The 17,172-nt window shown below is 40.0% G+C and overlaps 1 protein-coding gene across 3 annotated transcripts in view; it reads left to right on the top strand.

The window, feature by feature from the left end:
• Positions 1-14,244, top strand: part of sgcz (sarcoglycan zeta) — a 185,065-nt gene extending 170,821 nt beyond the window's left edge. For all 3 annotated transcript variants that reach the window (XM_028975813.1, XM_028975812.1, XM_028975814.1), the window contains 2 exons: positions 5,636-5,759; positions 13,647-14,244. In XM_028975813.1, the coding sequence (XP_028831646.1) occupies positions 5,636-5,759; positions 13,647-13,844 (322 nt within the window). In that variant the 3' untranslated portion in view covers positions 13,845-14,244. The remainder of the gene's footprint in view (positions 1-5,635; positions 5,760-13,646) is intronic.
• The last annotated feature ends 2,928 nt before the right edge of the window (positions 14,245-17,172 follow it).

Genomic DNA, 17,172 nt, shown 5'->3' with positions numbered 1-17,172 from the left:
TTATCTGTCGGCTTGTTTTGCACTTCAGATTTAATAGATAATGAGTTCGAGAGTGAGCATAATGAATTATGTTAAGCATGTGATGGTGAATTAACCCACACCAGGCAGCAAAAGGCGTAGGTCAGTGGATAATGTAAAATTCATGAAGAGAAGGGAGGGGAAGACTGACAGGAAACATTCTGACATGCACTAAAAAGCTGAAACTGACCAGACGCGGGGGAAGTATGATGAATAAACCGAAATAAAACCTTTCAACATTTAGAAATACTGTATTTATTAATGTAATTGTCATGCCACATGCATTGAGCCATTGACATTAGTATGGGACCCAGAGGATTTTTGTAACTGAAGAGTACTGAGTGCAGAAGTTCTACTCAGTGAGACCCTATTGGGTCCGATTTTTTTAGAAGAAATAAATTTTTTTTTTAAATGAACTGAATAATTGTACATTTTACAATAAATAGTCATGAGCAAGATCTGTTCAGAGACTGAATGGACATCTTTTTCCAGGTTGTGGAATATCCAGGTTCATGATCAGAATTTGTTTGTAATGCCACCGTCATTTCAAGTGTGAAGTAATTGCGGTTAAGGGCTGTCTGAGAAGGGCAAGGGTAGTGCTGGTTTCTCCCTGGACTGCAAATGTACTCTTTTTGTGTCCTTCAAATGAGCCCGGCTGACTGATTTAATGGGACACTGTGGAAGGATATTTTCTGCTTTCACTTCATTTTTTATTCATCGCTGATTAGTCAAATTAGTCATGTTGGGGATGCTATAATCAAGAGAATGAGAGGCGAGAGAGCTGAAGCTCCAGAGAAAATTAGGAATATTGACCTAATTACAAATGAAAACAAAATTCTGAATGCAGTGTTAGTGCAGTAGTGTAGTAGTGTTACTAATTAACAATGATACTAATAAACCGTTTATAACTGTTTAATTCATTTCATAATCAAGTTTAATAAGCACTTAAATACACTTATATATATATTTATACCTTAAATTCTCTTTCCACAGAACATTGCACTGAGTGCACTTAACAGTAGACAGGGTTTTATATGGGGGGGTACTATATAGGCCCCTCTTTATTACGGGATTAAAAAGAAAAGCATACAATTGCAAAATTATGTCAACCTCAGTATTATGGCCAATTAATGAACATTATTCTATTAAGGGACAAGAAACTTAGTTTAATTATCATGGTTACCATTTAAAAAAAATTTACATAACTTTTGTTGTTTACTGGGTAGCGATACTGTGAGGACAAGGATCAAAATATATGTGATTCAGAGGACCAAAGAAAGAGTCAGGTTATTGTGGGCCAGTGAAGACGTGTTAGCTGAAAAGATGTCTGTGATTAAAGAACACTGGGGGAGCGGGGCTTAATTTTGATTAGGTGTAAATTTTTTTTTCTTTTCCCTGCTCAGAACGTAATTATGGCCTGTCAGAGGTCCAGCGGGAGAAGCTAACGCCTGTGAGGGGCATAAGGGGGATTTGAGAGGGCTTAGCCAGCTTTATTGCACACCTGAATCTGCACTGCGGATCGAAAACGGATTGCCGCTTGAAACCTTTGCGGCATGGGACTTTATTAGTCCTCTATTTGCTCCCTTGCAGGATATTTCACACTTTTTTTCTTTCTTTATTAGAAATCAATATTATGCAAGATGCCTTCGGAAACAGACATTTATTGTTTCTCTTGCTAATAAAAGAAGCAATATTTGTTGTAATTTTTTTCTTCAAGGTAATTATGACTTGTTTAAGTACCAATCTAAGTATAACATATCAGGTTATGCTTAAAAGTGCTCCCTGTTGAATAATGTGGCGACTAGTTCAGGTCTTCTCTTGTTGACGAAGCACTGTCTAATTACACCCCTTATGTGAGGCCAGGTTTACCATGACTGTGGAACGGAAGGACCTTGAGCATTGATTTTTCTCTGCCCTCTTGTACAACTTTAATTTGAAAGACTTTACTGGGAATGTGCGCTCTGCACCACTGCTGTACTGTGCTGCTCAGTTTAATGGCCATGGAGGTTGTGGAGGTTAACATCAAAAACGCCCAGCTGATTCACTGCCACAGCGGGTGTTCAGGTGTATTTTCACATATTTTTTATGTATTTGAAATTGTTAATCCAGTGTGTTTTTGCTTTTTAATAAGACTATACAGTGTGTGTGTGTGTGTGTGTATATATAAATCACTCATTCTACAGAAAAGGGGCAAAGTCTATTTTAAAAATGGACATGAAAATGTTTTAATTTTTTGGCTTCAATTATGCTGGGAAAATCTGTTTTAAAAGATCAAAGTCTTAGGTATTAACCTTTTTAATGGATCAATCTCCAAGTGAGTGATTATTATTTTTTTATAATTTATTATTTGTACCTGAGGGCTTGAATTTTGTCAACTCCATCATGCGCACAAATATAGTTTTAATGATTTTTGTTGCACTAGAAACAAGACAATTTATATTAGCTGTAAAATAAAATAAAAGTTTATTTTCTGTATTAAATAAATGCCTGTAGATTTCTGTAGATTTTGTCATTTTGTATATAGATGTAACTTTTTACTAATTTACATTTTAGGCATGTATTTCTTATGTTTGTCTAACTATAAATAAATTAAATAAGTACTATTTATGAAATGTATCATCTGCTTTTTATTTACTTAAATTCAAACTTTACTTGGGCTGGAAAAAACGTGAAAATTGTTAAATAGCTCAATGGTTTAATAGCTCATTTGAAGAATTAAATTAAATATTCTCCCAAAATATGGGTCAAGAATGTGTGATATATGAATATGTAGCATCTTACCATCTACAGCCTGTGGTGATTATCATCCGCATTCTGGCTGAGAATGTTCTGCAAGGACTCCTGCTGGCCTTTCTGAAAAACCAAATGACTTTCACTTACAAGGTGGGTGACAAGTGACCTTTATGGACCATGAGTCCTCAAGTGACAACCTTAAATAGGTTTAGGACAAGGTTTAGGAACTTGAAGCTTCTTAGCTGGAAATGTGGCATTTGTAGCTGTAATCGGCAAATTGACTTGCTCTGAGTAAAGCAGTGGGCAAGTGTTTCAGAAGTAGCATGAAACATATTCTCAAGGGTATTATGCGGGTTTGTCATCCATTGCAGTGGGCTCCTCCCAGTTAAAACTTTGTTTATTAAAAATTAATTGTATAGTGTTTAGAACTATTTACCCACCATCAAAAAGGCCTGGGAGAGGCAATTAGTTTCTCCTCTCTTATGTACTGAGTAGCCCATTCTTCTTCTTATCTCTTGATTTATTTGCTATTCAGAGACATTCCCCATGCAACATGTTTTATACAGTGCTGTGACAATACAGCCCTTTATCATAATGCATCTCCTCCCTTACCACCTAATGCTGACAAGTGACATTAAGCACTGAAATTACACTTAACAGGTAGTATCGGGTGATCAATATGACATGAAGGTGTATGTTTTGTGCAATCCGGAAAGCAATTTTGCAGCATGTGGTGCTCTATAGTCCCACACACCCTCATACACAAAACTCTTTGACTTTAGTAACTTGTGTTTTCTTTTGCTGTCAAGTCCCTTTGTCATACTTTGTTCTCGCCCTCTGTCCTCCTTGCACACGAGCTCTGAAGCGACTGGAGGTTGCGACACTCCTTCGTTCTCGCTGGTGTTCGCCAGCACACTTCACGCAGCACAAGTCCCCAGTCTTTCACTATTGATTAAATTATCAACGATGAATCCGTGGGTGCGTGAAATTGCTTTACTTTTTTTTTTTCACCCCGGGTCCTGCTGCCATTAGCAATTTCCCAGGCTGCATTTCACCACACCAACGGGTGGGCCCCTCGAAGTCATTTTTGACCAAGTCAAGGATTTGTCAAGGAATGTTGCAGCTGTAAATGGACCGTTGGGCAGCGCGCTCACCGGGGCCACAATGGAGCCGACACAGCAGTTTAACACCTCCACCGGCAGGTTCTTCATGGGCCTCTGCTCTCCCTTGTCTATCGCCATTTTATGCTCAGCTGCTATTCAGATTTAAGTACCTGGATGTAACATTTGATCCCTAGCGCTCATAACCCGTTCAATAGGCCCGTTTGTTTCTTTAATTTTTTTTTTAAACACAGAGCTCCGAAAATAAGTTTCTTAACTTTTTTAAAGCATTTCTATTTATTTGGCTCTGCATCAGAGGAGTCATAAAGCGATGCACCATGGATCAAAACTGCAAAGTCCAGAAAATATCACTTCTGTGGTTTTTTACAGCTAAAATGCCTGTGGTTCATGTGGTCATGAAACATTATTTATGGGTCATTCAGAAAGTAAAGACTAAGAAGTCTATTGACACAATTGTCCTGTTCATGTAATTGTTATATATTAGTACACTGTATAACCAAAAATCATAACAGTGTTATTACACAGTAATAATGCCTCTGACTGGGAAGACTTTTTGTAGTGCTGAGTCCTGCGTTTATGCTTTTGATAACCCCCCCCCACCCCCCACCCCACCCCCCCACCCCACCGGGTACATTAGCGTTCTGCCAGCTAATGGCCTGTTTTGCAGGGATGGTGCAACTTCTATCTGTCTGATCTACCCCAGCATGATGGCTCTTTGAAGTTTGATCAATAATTTACTAGCATTATATGAACATTTCTAACAAAAATATATTACCTGCCCACATTATCCTTTCTCAGCATGGGGAGGCTGTAGACATTTTTTATATACTGTAGACTCTTACGGGCATGTGCTTTAATAAATGCTTTTAAAACAGCCTTTAAATTAAGATACCATTTTCAGAGTTGATTTACTATTTCCAGCTTATCTTGTCACTCTGGACAAATATTTTGGATCAGTATGTTTGTCAATGCGGCAGTGAAGGTCAAGTTGCATCTTGCTGCTGTTGGGACATTGCATGAACACTTTTTATGGAATAATGAACAGTGCAGATAAGGGCTTCACCAGACACTTATCTGTAATAATAATAATAATAATAATAATAATAATAATAATAATAATAATAATATATATATATATATATATATATATATATATATATATATACACACACACACACACACACACACACACACACACACACACACACACACACACACTTCCTGTCTGGAATCTTTATTTCTTTATTTATGCCTCTGTTTTCCATTTCTCTTCCAGAACTGCTTGTGAGCACCAAAAACAGAAAATCAATGGTGTGATTGAATTCCTCCTTTTAAGCAATGGACAGTGCTATTCATAGATATATGACACTGTGGAAGAAACCTGGGGTGGGTGGGGTGGGGGAGGGGCCACTGTTAAGTCAATATATTCATTTCTGTCAGGTCATTAATTATACACGGCCTTCTCCCACCAACTATCTGAATGCACTAGCGGAGCAGATGACCAGCTGGTCCGCAGGGAGACCCCCCTCAATGTGTGCTGGGGAGGAAATAGAACGCACATGCAGGGCAAGCTGTCAGTTCATTCCATGTTTGTCCTTAGAAATGGGTGATTGGGTTATTGTTTTCATTTTGTTTTTGTGCTAATTCTATTTGAATTACGTTCTTTATATCTGTGTGTGCTTCTTGGTGTAGTGTGTAATGTAATGTGTATGGTGTATTCATGTAAGCAGTTGATTGAATGGGATCTGTGCTTGTTCTCCTAGGCTAGAGTCTCCAACAAGGACCCTGACTTTGGAAGCACCGAAAGGTGTGGAGGTGAGCGCAGGAGTGGGAGAATTCAAGGCCTCTTGTCGAAAAGACCTGACCCTGGAGTCTTCAGAAGGAGAGGTGAGGCCAGGCGACATCAGATGCCATTACCCTGACATCTCAGGCTGCATCTAAGACACATCCACGTACTTGTGTAGGAATTCATTCAGGGGTTAATACCTTCATTGCTCTCATTAATATGGTCCCACCCTCTCTCTGAGTCTTCTGAGTGGATCTGGAGTCTTCAGATTAATGATTATGCAGAACTGATGGTCTTAAATTAGGTTTGATGCATTCACTCATCACTAAACAGTGTATTGTGTGTATGTATACACATACACACACATATATACATACATTTTTGGAGACAGTATGGTGCTTACTTAAATAATACATGGTTATTTTTCTGTTCAATCATGCCTATTTATTGCTTGAAAAATGCAGTCCATATGATACTTCATGGTGATGAGTGAACATACTCTGTAAAAAGCCCACCCATCGGCCTAAAAATTACATCCAAATCATGCATCGACCGTGTTAATCTGACTCCATTAATTATTATCATTGTATTTGAACTCATCTGATGTTACCTGGACATACAGAGGCATGGCACAAAATGTCACGTAACGGTACGAACAGTTGATCTTCAACCTTCCCAAATTCTCCCACACCACCCCACTGCTACGCTCCCTCCACTGGCACCCAGTAGCTGCACGCATCAGGTTCAAAATACTGATGCTGGCCTACAAAGCACCAGCCTACCTCACAGCCCTTATTACACCTCGCACTGCACCTCACACTCTCCGGACCTTTAGCACTGCTCGCCCGGTAGCTCCACTGCTGAAGGTACGAGATAGACATTCATCTATACTTTTCTCTGTCTTGGCCCCTCGGTGGTGGAATGAACTTCCGCTCGGGTGCAAAAAGCAGCTTAAGACCTTTAGAGAATACTTAGACTATCTTTTTATAGTCTAACTACAACCATGTGAATAAAATAATTGTATTCATGTTTTGAGTCCTAGTGAACTGACTACTTCATTGATGGTAACCTGAAAGCCCGTTTTAAGTCACTCTGGACAAGGGCGTCTGCAAAATTCCATAAATGTAAATGTAAACGCTCAGTAATTGTTTATCATCCTGACAAGGACTCGGCTCACCTTCAACTCACCAAACCATGTAAGCCCGATCCTCTCTCCTGCCTTCTTCAACCCTGCTGTCCTGTCTGTTGCTTTTGGTGTCAACATCCGTGGGCTCGCAGATCAAATGGTGGAGACTCACCCACCGCTTTGTGTCGTCTCGCAATTTGGTTACACATATCCTCCGACATTGGTTCTTTCATCTCATCACCCGCTGCAGCGTGACACAATGCAAGTTACAGGAGTGAACAGTTTCTACTTTATTAACACAGTTAGATTACTATAGGGGTTGCATTAGAGAAAGAGCAAGGAGCAAATTCCAGATAGAGAGCGTAGACATCCAATAAGCAGGTGGGAAAGCAGAAGATCCATTCCGAAAAGACTCTCCTGTCTTGCCACTTAAGGCCATACTTCATGTTAGCGAGTGGGATCCCCCTCTTGGGGATAAAGTGGGGGTCTTCATAATTTTGTAGGTCTGTTTGTTTGCATCTAAACAAAATGATCCTGCCATTTAGTATTTCCCTGGATGGGAAGGGAAGTATAATACCTTTGTTAAGAACAAGCTGTCTTTAATCTCTGATCCTGGTAGGCAGACATTCTCCACCTGTTCCTACTGATCTCTTTTTCCATCTCATTCTTAAAATTAACACCAACATTGTCTGGTTCTCTGCTTGTTCAGTTTCACTTAATTTTCTAAGCTCTATGCTTCAGCAGTGCTTCAGTCCATTTAATTAACTTCAGCGGGTTAGTGCAATACATCATTGTGTCCTGTCACTGTAACAAGGAACTCTTTATATATATATATATATATACACACACACACACACACACACACACACACACACACACTTCCCTGTAGATATGGACAACGGGTTTTAGGTGAACATGAGCCACGATGTAGAAGCTATGGTGCTGAAATGAGTGGGATGGCTGATTTTGTGAAATAGAGCCAGATGTCTAACTAAATCATTTATCAGTCTTTCTTTGCCCTTCCATTCTCTAAAGCGGTCCTAGTGTCTCCTCTTGACCTCCAGCTCCATTGGTTTTCATCTCTCGTTTGCCATCTCCTGATGGGACACGTCTCCCAATTTTAAACTGGCAGTGGAACATCTGGTTTTTTTTCTTCCCCTCTATCTTAATTTGAAATTATTTCTCCTGGGAAGGAGAAGTTGGTGACAAAGTAGAGAGGGAGAGGCACAGGAAAATAGATGTTTCTGTCAATTTGGGAAAGAAAATAACTGGCGTCAGACAGCAGGGGCTTAAAGGGAAATCAGTGCTGTCAGCAGCTGGCACTTAAAAGGCAACACTAAACTTTAAAAGTTTTTTTTTTTTTTTATCAGCAGGATTAAAGCCAAAGGCCAGGACACTTTAGACATCCTATTGGTTTCCAGCTTTCAATTAAAATCAAGTGGAATTGGAGCTGACAGAATAGTCAGGGTGTGATGAGCCTGGTCCTCGTCTCACCTTGCCAGAGACAGTTATTTTTAATTTAAAATAGTTTTGAGTGCAACAACACAATAGGTCACAATACCCTTCATAAATGCAACATAATGTTTCACTTACTCATTCACTCAATATTCATAGCCATCCAGTTGGAGGCAGGGACGCCGCCAGGGTGGGGACTGACCCAGTGTGGTAACCTGCTCTATCTCACATTCATTTTCTACTGCGATTTTCAGCAGTGATAACTCTTTAACAAGGAGCAGATCAGATCGGTGTGGTATTAAATAGGTTTTATTTTATAACATTAATTAATCAGCTCTGTTTAAATATAAAAAAATAATGTAAACCGGGCCAACTGATGATTCAGTTTAGTCACTGTGGCAGAACAACATAATGCCCGTCAGCAGAAAAACATAAGCAAATAAATGAGTGAATATACATGAAATTGTCTGAAGAAGATAAAGAGATATGAGACATAAGATTGCAACTCAAACACAGAAGGCATCCTCTTTCCAAACTGTCTGCTACTGTAAGGTGAAAAAACATAATCAGGAATTAAATAAAATGGGTGTATGGGTGTAAACAATCCAGAATGGACTGGACAATTAAGTGTGTGTGAGAGCTGGCAATATTCAGGCTCCACCAATGTTACAGAAAACTTTGTTAAATGTTTTGTATAGGGGACACACAGGCTGCTTGAATCTGGTTCTTTGTTCATAAAACCTTGCACCTGGAATAACTCTCCAATAGAGTTCCAGAGCACGTAAAGCCCTCACCAGAGTACTCGGACCCTTCCCTAATGCAAGCAACTCTACATCGTAAACCAATGACAAGCAATCAAATGGCACTTTGGCAGACACCTGGAGCCAAAGCCAACGTGTGTGTGTCTGAAAGAGAGTTGTCCTGGAGGTAGATGGATGTTAAAGATGGTGCTTAGGAATTTTTATTACTTGGCATAATAAAAGGGACTCTCCGGTCTCCCTCCCGAGCACATTTGCCGTAGCCAAAAAGGATTCAAACTGGCAAAACATCTTACCATTGGTCCAGCACAAGCCCAAAGGTGGTGACCAATGCTGAAGATAAAAAGGACTGACACACACAAGTCCTTTTTCGTCCTTCCCAGTCCGCAGCTGAACTAGTCACACACCACACCACTTTTTAGCCAATCGTCTGCCAGGGGGTGTGGTACGCAACGCCAGCCCAATGGAAGACCCAGGCAAAAACGGAAACAGGCAAAGCCGACCGGACTTCGCCGACGGCTGCAACCCATTGCTAAGCAACGCAACGCTGACAACAGCATGAGACAGAAAGAGCCCTCACGTGTCACGGACGTTAAGTCATTCGATATTCCAACAATATTGCTCGGCTTGCACGCTGCTGATAAACGCTTTCTGATTCATTGTATATCCTTAAGCCAGAGTTTGCGTCAGGTTTCATAAAGTTTCCTGTTGCACCATCCTGCTCATATTAAAATTGACCAGAAGACTAACTTGCTGGAAAAATAGTCAACTGTTGGTAATTCTTGATATTTTCGTGTAAGTCCACGTTTGAGGATCAGCTTAGCCAGCCGATGCAATCGACACGGCCGTTTGAGCTGGATTCCACATTCATGTGAACGCTGGTAATATCTGCATCTGGTTAACAGAAATAACTACACATTAACAAAAAGGGTAGTTAGATTCTCTGCTTCAATGTAGAGATAACTGTCAAGCTGCTCCTTCTCGTTTTACCTTTTGCTTATGCAAGTACCAAGAATGACTGCGTTTTGCTCCAGTCCTGAAACTTCAGCCTCTTCTTGTAATTTAATTAAGTTTAATTAGTAACAGTATCGATCTGTGTCTGCATCAGGCATATTTGTATGAGTCTGGTAGACCAAAGCCTGGAGCATAATAAACCCTTAAAAATAAAATGATATAAAAAGAAATCAGTTAAGGTGTTTGGCAAAATGCCGTCAAAAAGAACAGTGTGATCAAATGTCACAGAATGTTTTTTCTCTGCAGTGTAGAATAAAATGCGATTCACTGGATGGTTCATATCACTGCCCCAAAACAGACATTCGGCTGATGTAAAATTCAGCATTTAGACTTATAGATTGAGTTCCTGAAGCAGATAGCTTTCCTGTAGCTGCTCATGGCGACGGCACATCACAGGCCATCTCTCCAAATGTATCCTGTGCCCTGCTCTCAATCCTCAAGTGTCTGCCTACTCCACCTACCTGAATACATACATGGTAACGGAGCGTGGCAGGGTGGGGGGTGTCCCACTGTTCAATATGAGACATGATACTGTAAAGCATTACCAAAGTGCTCTGTATCATCAAAAGCAGTTCAAAGTGCTCTTCTCTCGTCCCTTTTGTTCATCCCTCTCCTTTTATTTCATCGCACATTTATTTATTTTTATTTAGCCTACAATTTCAAAGTGATTCATGCCAAAACCTTTTTTACCAACTCTACATGTTATAATAGAGGGAACCAGTTCTCCAATATGGATAGTGATTTGCATTTATATAATGTGTATTATATGTTATTTTATTTGAACTGTATCTGTACCTCAATATGGTTTCATTTTAAGAAATTAATTAAAACAGTGTTAATTATAATACAGTAATATATTAGTGTATTATAATTATAATATTATAAATTACTGTATTATAATTAATTATTACTAGTAGCCTACTGGGTAACACACTCGCCTATGAACCAGAAGACCCAGGTTCAAATCCCACTTACTACCATTGTGTCCCTGAGCAATACACTTAACCCTGAGTGTCTCCAGGGGTGGACTGTCCCTGTAAATACTGATTGTAAGTCGCTCTGGATAAGGGCGTCTGGTAAATGCTGTAAATGTAAATTATATTTTAAGCATGGCTATACATTCATACTAAATAAAGCATTCTCTAGTGACAATTTCAGGATGACACAGGACAGATACACATGTTAGTGCAAAGCTGAGGTGACAAACCGGTCTGGTCGAAGCAGATTTGCGCTAATGCTTCCTTTGTTTGTGTGAGACTCCCTAAATGGGCCCTATACGGTGACCGCCGCAGACCTCATGCATCTTAATCAAGTCGCCAGCATGCCTAACACGAGGGTGATTTAGGTTAAATTACAGAGAAAAATCCCTCAACACCATACTCGTACCGCTGCTGAACAAAGACAAATATATTATGAACGCGGAGCCAAATATGATCCCTGTAATATGGGATATGTAATAGAGCAGGCAAATTACCTTTGCTCTACACAGACACAGGTGGGGCTTCATACACCATCATTCTTGGAGCCCATACTGAGCCGTACTGTGTGTTCTACTTCATCTTCATCTCCTGAAGGTAAAACAGTTGAGCTCAATCAGGAAAACAGGACCGTTTGCCAACTTTACCTCCAAATTTTTAAAATTAATTTATTTGTTCTTCATTCCTCCACAAACTTTTGCAGTGTGCAAATTACATTAGCCCTGGGAATTTTCTTGTTCCCAACACACACAAGCACACAAAAAAGTGCAACTTCTCCCCCCTGCCAAATAAAAGAACCCCTGTAGGGTAGTCCTCAGGAAACAAGTTTTAATCGAAGATCCAGGACTCTGGAGACAACAGAAATGGCACAATTATAAGATGTCAACAAATCAATTCATTGTCTCTCTTCCTTCTTTTTTAGAATACTTCTTTAGTGAATACCTTCTTTAGTGAGTACTTCTCGTTGGCCAGCGTGGTGAGATCACGCCATCTCATCGGCTCAGCTAAATGTGTTTCACTCTCGTTTGATTAAGCTCAGTAGCTCATTAACCTCGCACCTCATGCTTTGGGCAATTGCATGAATCATATGTGACCTGATTTTTCTTTCTTTTTTTGGGCTCATTTCTTCTCACTTTGCATAATTCATTAAAAAAACACAGTTTTCTGCTTAACTTCACTTCCGCTGCCGATAAAGGACTATTGGCATACTGCTGATGTCCCTCTGACTCTGGGAATGTGATATACTGATTTGCACATATATGAGGGTAATGGTGTGTGTAATGTGCTTAAGATGCCTTTGTTCTGCTATGTCCTTACCATCTGTACAATCTATGGGCCCCATTTCCCATTTGCACATAAGTATAAATTTATGCACAACCAGTTAGTGTGACTATGACACGTAACTTCACCGTGAAGGCAGGTTAATTAGAGAAATGTTGAGCTCTTTTTGTCATGCCTCCACCTTAGAAACTTTAGAGAAATCATTCACGACCAAATGACAGCCCATCCTCCTCTTTACTGTGCATCTTCTGAACTGGCCTTTGGGCAGAAAAAAAAAAATAGAAAGATGCATTAATATTGTAGTCTAAAGCTTGATATGATGGATATTTAAAATCATGAGTTTGAGGAAAACAGAAAATATCAATAAAATGTATTTACTATTAATTGCAATGAATTATTTTGTCTTATTTCGGCCAATTTGACATCGGTATATTGCTGAATCCTCATTAGCACTCTAACCTTTAAGTTGTAGCCAAGTGGTGTGTGAGAAACTTCACTCTCAGTCACATTTATTTTTCTCTCTCTCGTCATCTCCACCCTCCCTCTCTCTCCGGCAGAAGAATAGAGAAACCATCCATGAAAAATGTTTTGACTGCTTATAATTGCTGGTCTCCACTAGTTCCTGTGGAAGGCAGCTGTTTTATGAACATAATGTGCTTGCGAATGTGTGTGTGTGTGTGTGTGTGTGCACACATGCAGTGCAGTGGTTGACAGAGCCTAATACGTACAGACACTTTCATTTGGAATGTGTGTCAGCCCTAATCCCTTCATAAGCTTTGCCAATGACTTGTGTGCAGGGGCATCACTGCTTTCATTCCCTCCCTCGTTCCTGCTCTCTTCCCACTTTCCTCTGTTCCTCTCCGGGGTGTGACAGGAGTTCTGCATGGGATGCAGATTTGTTCTGGAGTCCCATATTTTCCATCGTGTTCTCTCTTGGAGTCGTCCCTTGTTTGTATTTTTACGCCCATGGAGATGCACCCTGTTGCAGAGATCTGATAGCTTATGCTAATTGGTTATTTGCCAGTGGCAAGTCTGCTCCCACCTACCACGTCTCCTTACACTCTGCAGCCATGTGAGATGCACAGGAATACATAAAGAAATGAATAATGTTTTAATTAGGTCACATATCTGCTCACCGGAAATACAAATTGTTCTGTTTTTCTCTACATGGTTTATATTTTTTATATTCTGATGCTGTAATGGGTCTAATTATCACATAATACTTAAGTGTGAATATATGTAATTGATTCCAATGTTTTTGTTAATCTAATGTTGGTGTTTTTTTCACACGTCCCACCCTCCTGTTGTCCCCTCTGGCCCACCCTGCTATTCCCTCCACATCTTTCTTCATTTTTGTTTCCATCTCTCTTATGTCAGATCTTTTTAAATGCGAACACAATCCGGCTGGGGAACATTCCACATGGGACAGCGGACCCTTTGCTAGCCCCAGGCACCACCTACCCTAAACAGACTGTCTACGAGGTGTGCGTGTGCCCCAGCGGAAAACTGTACCTGTCCCCTGCAGAGAGCGGCTCCACCTGCCAGACCACCAACAGCGTGTGCCTGTGGAGCTGAGAGAAGGAGGGGGGCCCAGCAGACCCACCGCCCAGCACCAGAAAGGCCTTTTCCCCACCCCGACTCAGCCACAGTGCACCAGAGCTACACACCCTCCTGCGAACCTGCACCCAGTGTCCAGAACCCCACACACACGGAACCACAGCCCAACCCAATCACCAGCCTCTGGAACTTAACTGCACCCTGCCTTCACATCCTTCCCGGTCTTTTATTCTCCCCCGTTCAAACAGGCAAAGACACACACACACACACTTGTCTCCAAAAAATCAGGAATTGCTAAAAATGACTAGGCTTGGGAATAGCCAGATCTTCCTAAATAACTGTAAATGAAGCAAAAACAGAAGAAGATGATGACGGAATGCCGTGTTTGTTTGTTTTTTTTGTACAAGACTCTTGTCGAGAGGGGAGGGTGGGGCGGGGTGTTTTTCGGTGCAGGCTGTGTGGCACAGTGCTGACAGGACTGGACTTGACTGAGGTCAGGTTTTCAGCACACAGCAAGTGTACGACTCAATGGGAGTGTGTGTAAATGAACGAGTGTATGCGTGTGTGTGTGTGTGTGTGTTTTCTTTCTTAAGACGTGAAACACAGGTGCCTTTGCTACTGTTGGTAAAGCACATCAACTCCAACTGCTTCGACTCCATCACCAGTGGACCAGTTTCTCCGCCCCACCTGAAAACTCTCACAGTATATTTGGTTTTAAAAAAATTCATAATAATTTAAAAAACTAAATAAAAGACAGAAAGTAACCATATAGACTCAAATACAGTATGATTTTGTTTCTTCTGATGTGTCTTTTAAAAAATACGAAGAAAAGCACAAATAATGCCATGTATATAGTAATAACAATAAAATATTAATAAAATTATAATGTTTATTTTAAATACTATACGTGCAAATGCTCTATAACTGTTTTTTTTTTTCAAATTCATTTTATTTTTTGTGTGTTTTGTGTATTATATTTTGGGGTTTTAAATAATGTTGCCAAATGGCAATTTTTAAATTCATTCTCATCACACAATACACATTTTCAATTTTATTTGTTAAGTAGGATCTGACAACAAAAATCTGCCAGTCACAACGATGTGTGGGATCCTCATTTTAATTAATTTATAAATGGTTTGAAGCTTCGTTATTCAACCCTCAGTTTTCAATTGATTCTGAAAGCCAGACTGGCTGCAGCTATAACGTTTGACACAAAGTTGATTGTGCTATGTTGCATCATTGGTCCTTTTATCAGTAGGATGCACTCTGCTGAGCGCTGAGCTCATCGCTGAATTGGAGAAGGTGTGATGGAAGACATCTAATCATAAGCCACCATCCTTTCGCCTGCTTCAGGTCATCGTCCAAATCCCAGAGCAGCCATCAACTTCTTTGTAGAAGCCCTGCCCTCTGCAGTAGCAGCAGCCACATGTGGCCAGGCCCAAAGTGGAAGAGTGGTGATCACTTGTGAGGATGTAATAACTGCCTGAACTAAAAAAGACAGTGCTGATAGTGTCTTAGTATTTAGAATACTAACATCTACTGAGAAACCATGTGAAATAGGCAAATGAAAAATAATGAAATCTATTTATTCCCATTCATGCTGTACATACTACAAACGATGTGGAATTTTTAAAATGAGTGAACAAAGATATATTTTCTTACATATTCTATGCAATGTGTTTGTAAGATTGTTGTACGGTTGCAATATTATTCTAGACTTTAATTTCTTGTTGTATGCAAATGGTATTCCTTCTAATCCAGTTTTTTAATTGACTCAAGCAGCTCTGGGAGAGAAGCATCAAATGGGATATGATCACACCCATGGCCATTCCTTCAAGCAGGTCAATCAACTAATCCATATCCAAATATTAATAATAAAAATAATTACAATAAAAATATTCTGATTATTATCTTTTATTGCCTTAGATTTGTTTGTCTTTGCAATGTTATTAGTCAGATAATTAAATGGTTCTCTCAGTACATGGATAAAGTGTCCTAAATTGATAATATGGAAAATGGAATGTCGAACATGCACATTCATGGACTGGTCTTACAGTCATTTCAAATATATATTTTTTTCTCTGCTCACTCCTTGCACCGTCTTTCTGACTCTGAACCTGGAATTAAATTTGCCATGAAATAGAACATCTTCATAAAAGATGGAGGTCAGTGCATCCACGCGTGCAGTTGCCTCCGCCACCTCCTCACATGATTGGAGAGACCAGAGCTCTCCATGAATACGAAGGGGACCAGAACATCAGATAAATGTCATGGCCAAAACCATATTTCTCAGATGTCTTCGGGAATTTTTTTTTTTTTCATTTTCCACTGTCGGTGTATTACTTCTAAAAGAAATATGTATTTCTTGACATGTATTTTTTTCTGTTTTTTTTTTTTAGGTCAGCACATAAATAAGATTGGTTTTGTGTGTCCGCATTATTAAAATGACTGCAGCCTTTCTTATCATACTGGTCATGTGTGGGAGAGGCTACAGTTACCCTAGGCTTGTGGACTGGAGATCCCCGAATATTTAATGGAACACATACTGATCTAACATCCTTCTACCATTAATTTGTCCCAGACATTCCCAGACGTCCGTCAGAGTAAAACAGAATGCATTATGGGCTTTTCCTACAGTCAAAAATGTTTTGAGCTGTGTATTGGATTACATAAAAACATTACATAAATACATTGCATGGTCACTCTTCATTTGCTTGTTTTTTTCTGGGATTTTTGCGATATTTCTGGATCAGTAGCTGGGAAGATTGTTGTGGATCAGTAGCCGGGAAGAAGAGAGAATCAGTAGAGAGAGAGAGAGAGACGAAGTGTGGTTGAGAGGATGTCGATAGAGGGAGCAGAGGAAGGGCAGACAGCGAGTCGTCACATCGAAGAAATGGGATTGACCCTGGCCCTCGGTGGCCTCGCCTGTGAAGGTTGCGGTGACCACCGAAACCGCAGAACTGGTCTTCTCTTACGCAAGTGCACCCTTCACCATCCTGTTCCCACCACAGACTAATATGGCTAATACATAGAGTTGCAAGAATTAACAAGGAAGCGGAACAGGTCAAGATTGTGGGTGACAAGAACACAAAGAACACAAAGGACCCTGTTTGGCGATACGATGCATGGCACACTGTTCAAGAAAACATTTATCAGTGTGACCTCAGAAAAAACAGACACTATATAGTGCATTTCTGATATGAAATCAGATCTGCGTGTGTGTATTACAAAAATACATGAGCGCATTATGTATTGGAGCATAACTGTAGTCAGTGAACCATATGCAGTCTGAATTTAATTAATGCAAATTAAAAGATAAAAAAATAGTATAAAAAAAAAATATATA

Source organism: Denticeps clupeoides, chromosome 4, assembly GCF_900700375.1.
Source record: "Denticeps clupeoides chromosome 4, fDenClu1.1, whole genome shotgun sequence".
Taxonomy (NCBI): domain Eukaryota; kingdom Metazoa; phylum Chordata; class Actinopteri; order Clupeiformes; family Denticipitidae; genus Denticeps; species Denticeps clupeoides.
This window is presented reverse-complemented; position numbering and strand designations above follow the sequence as displayed.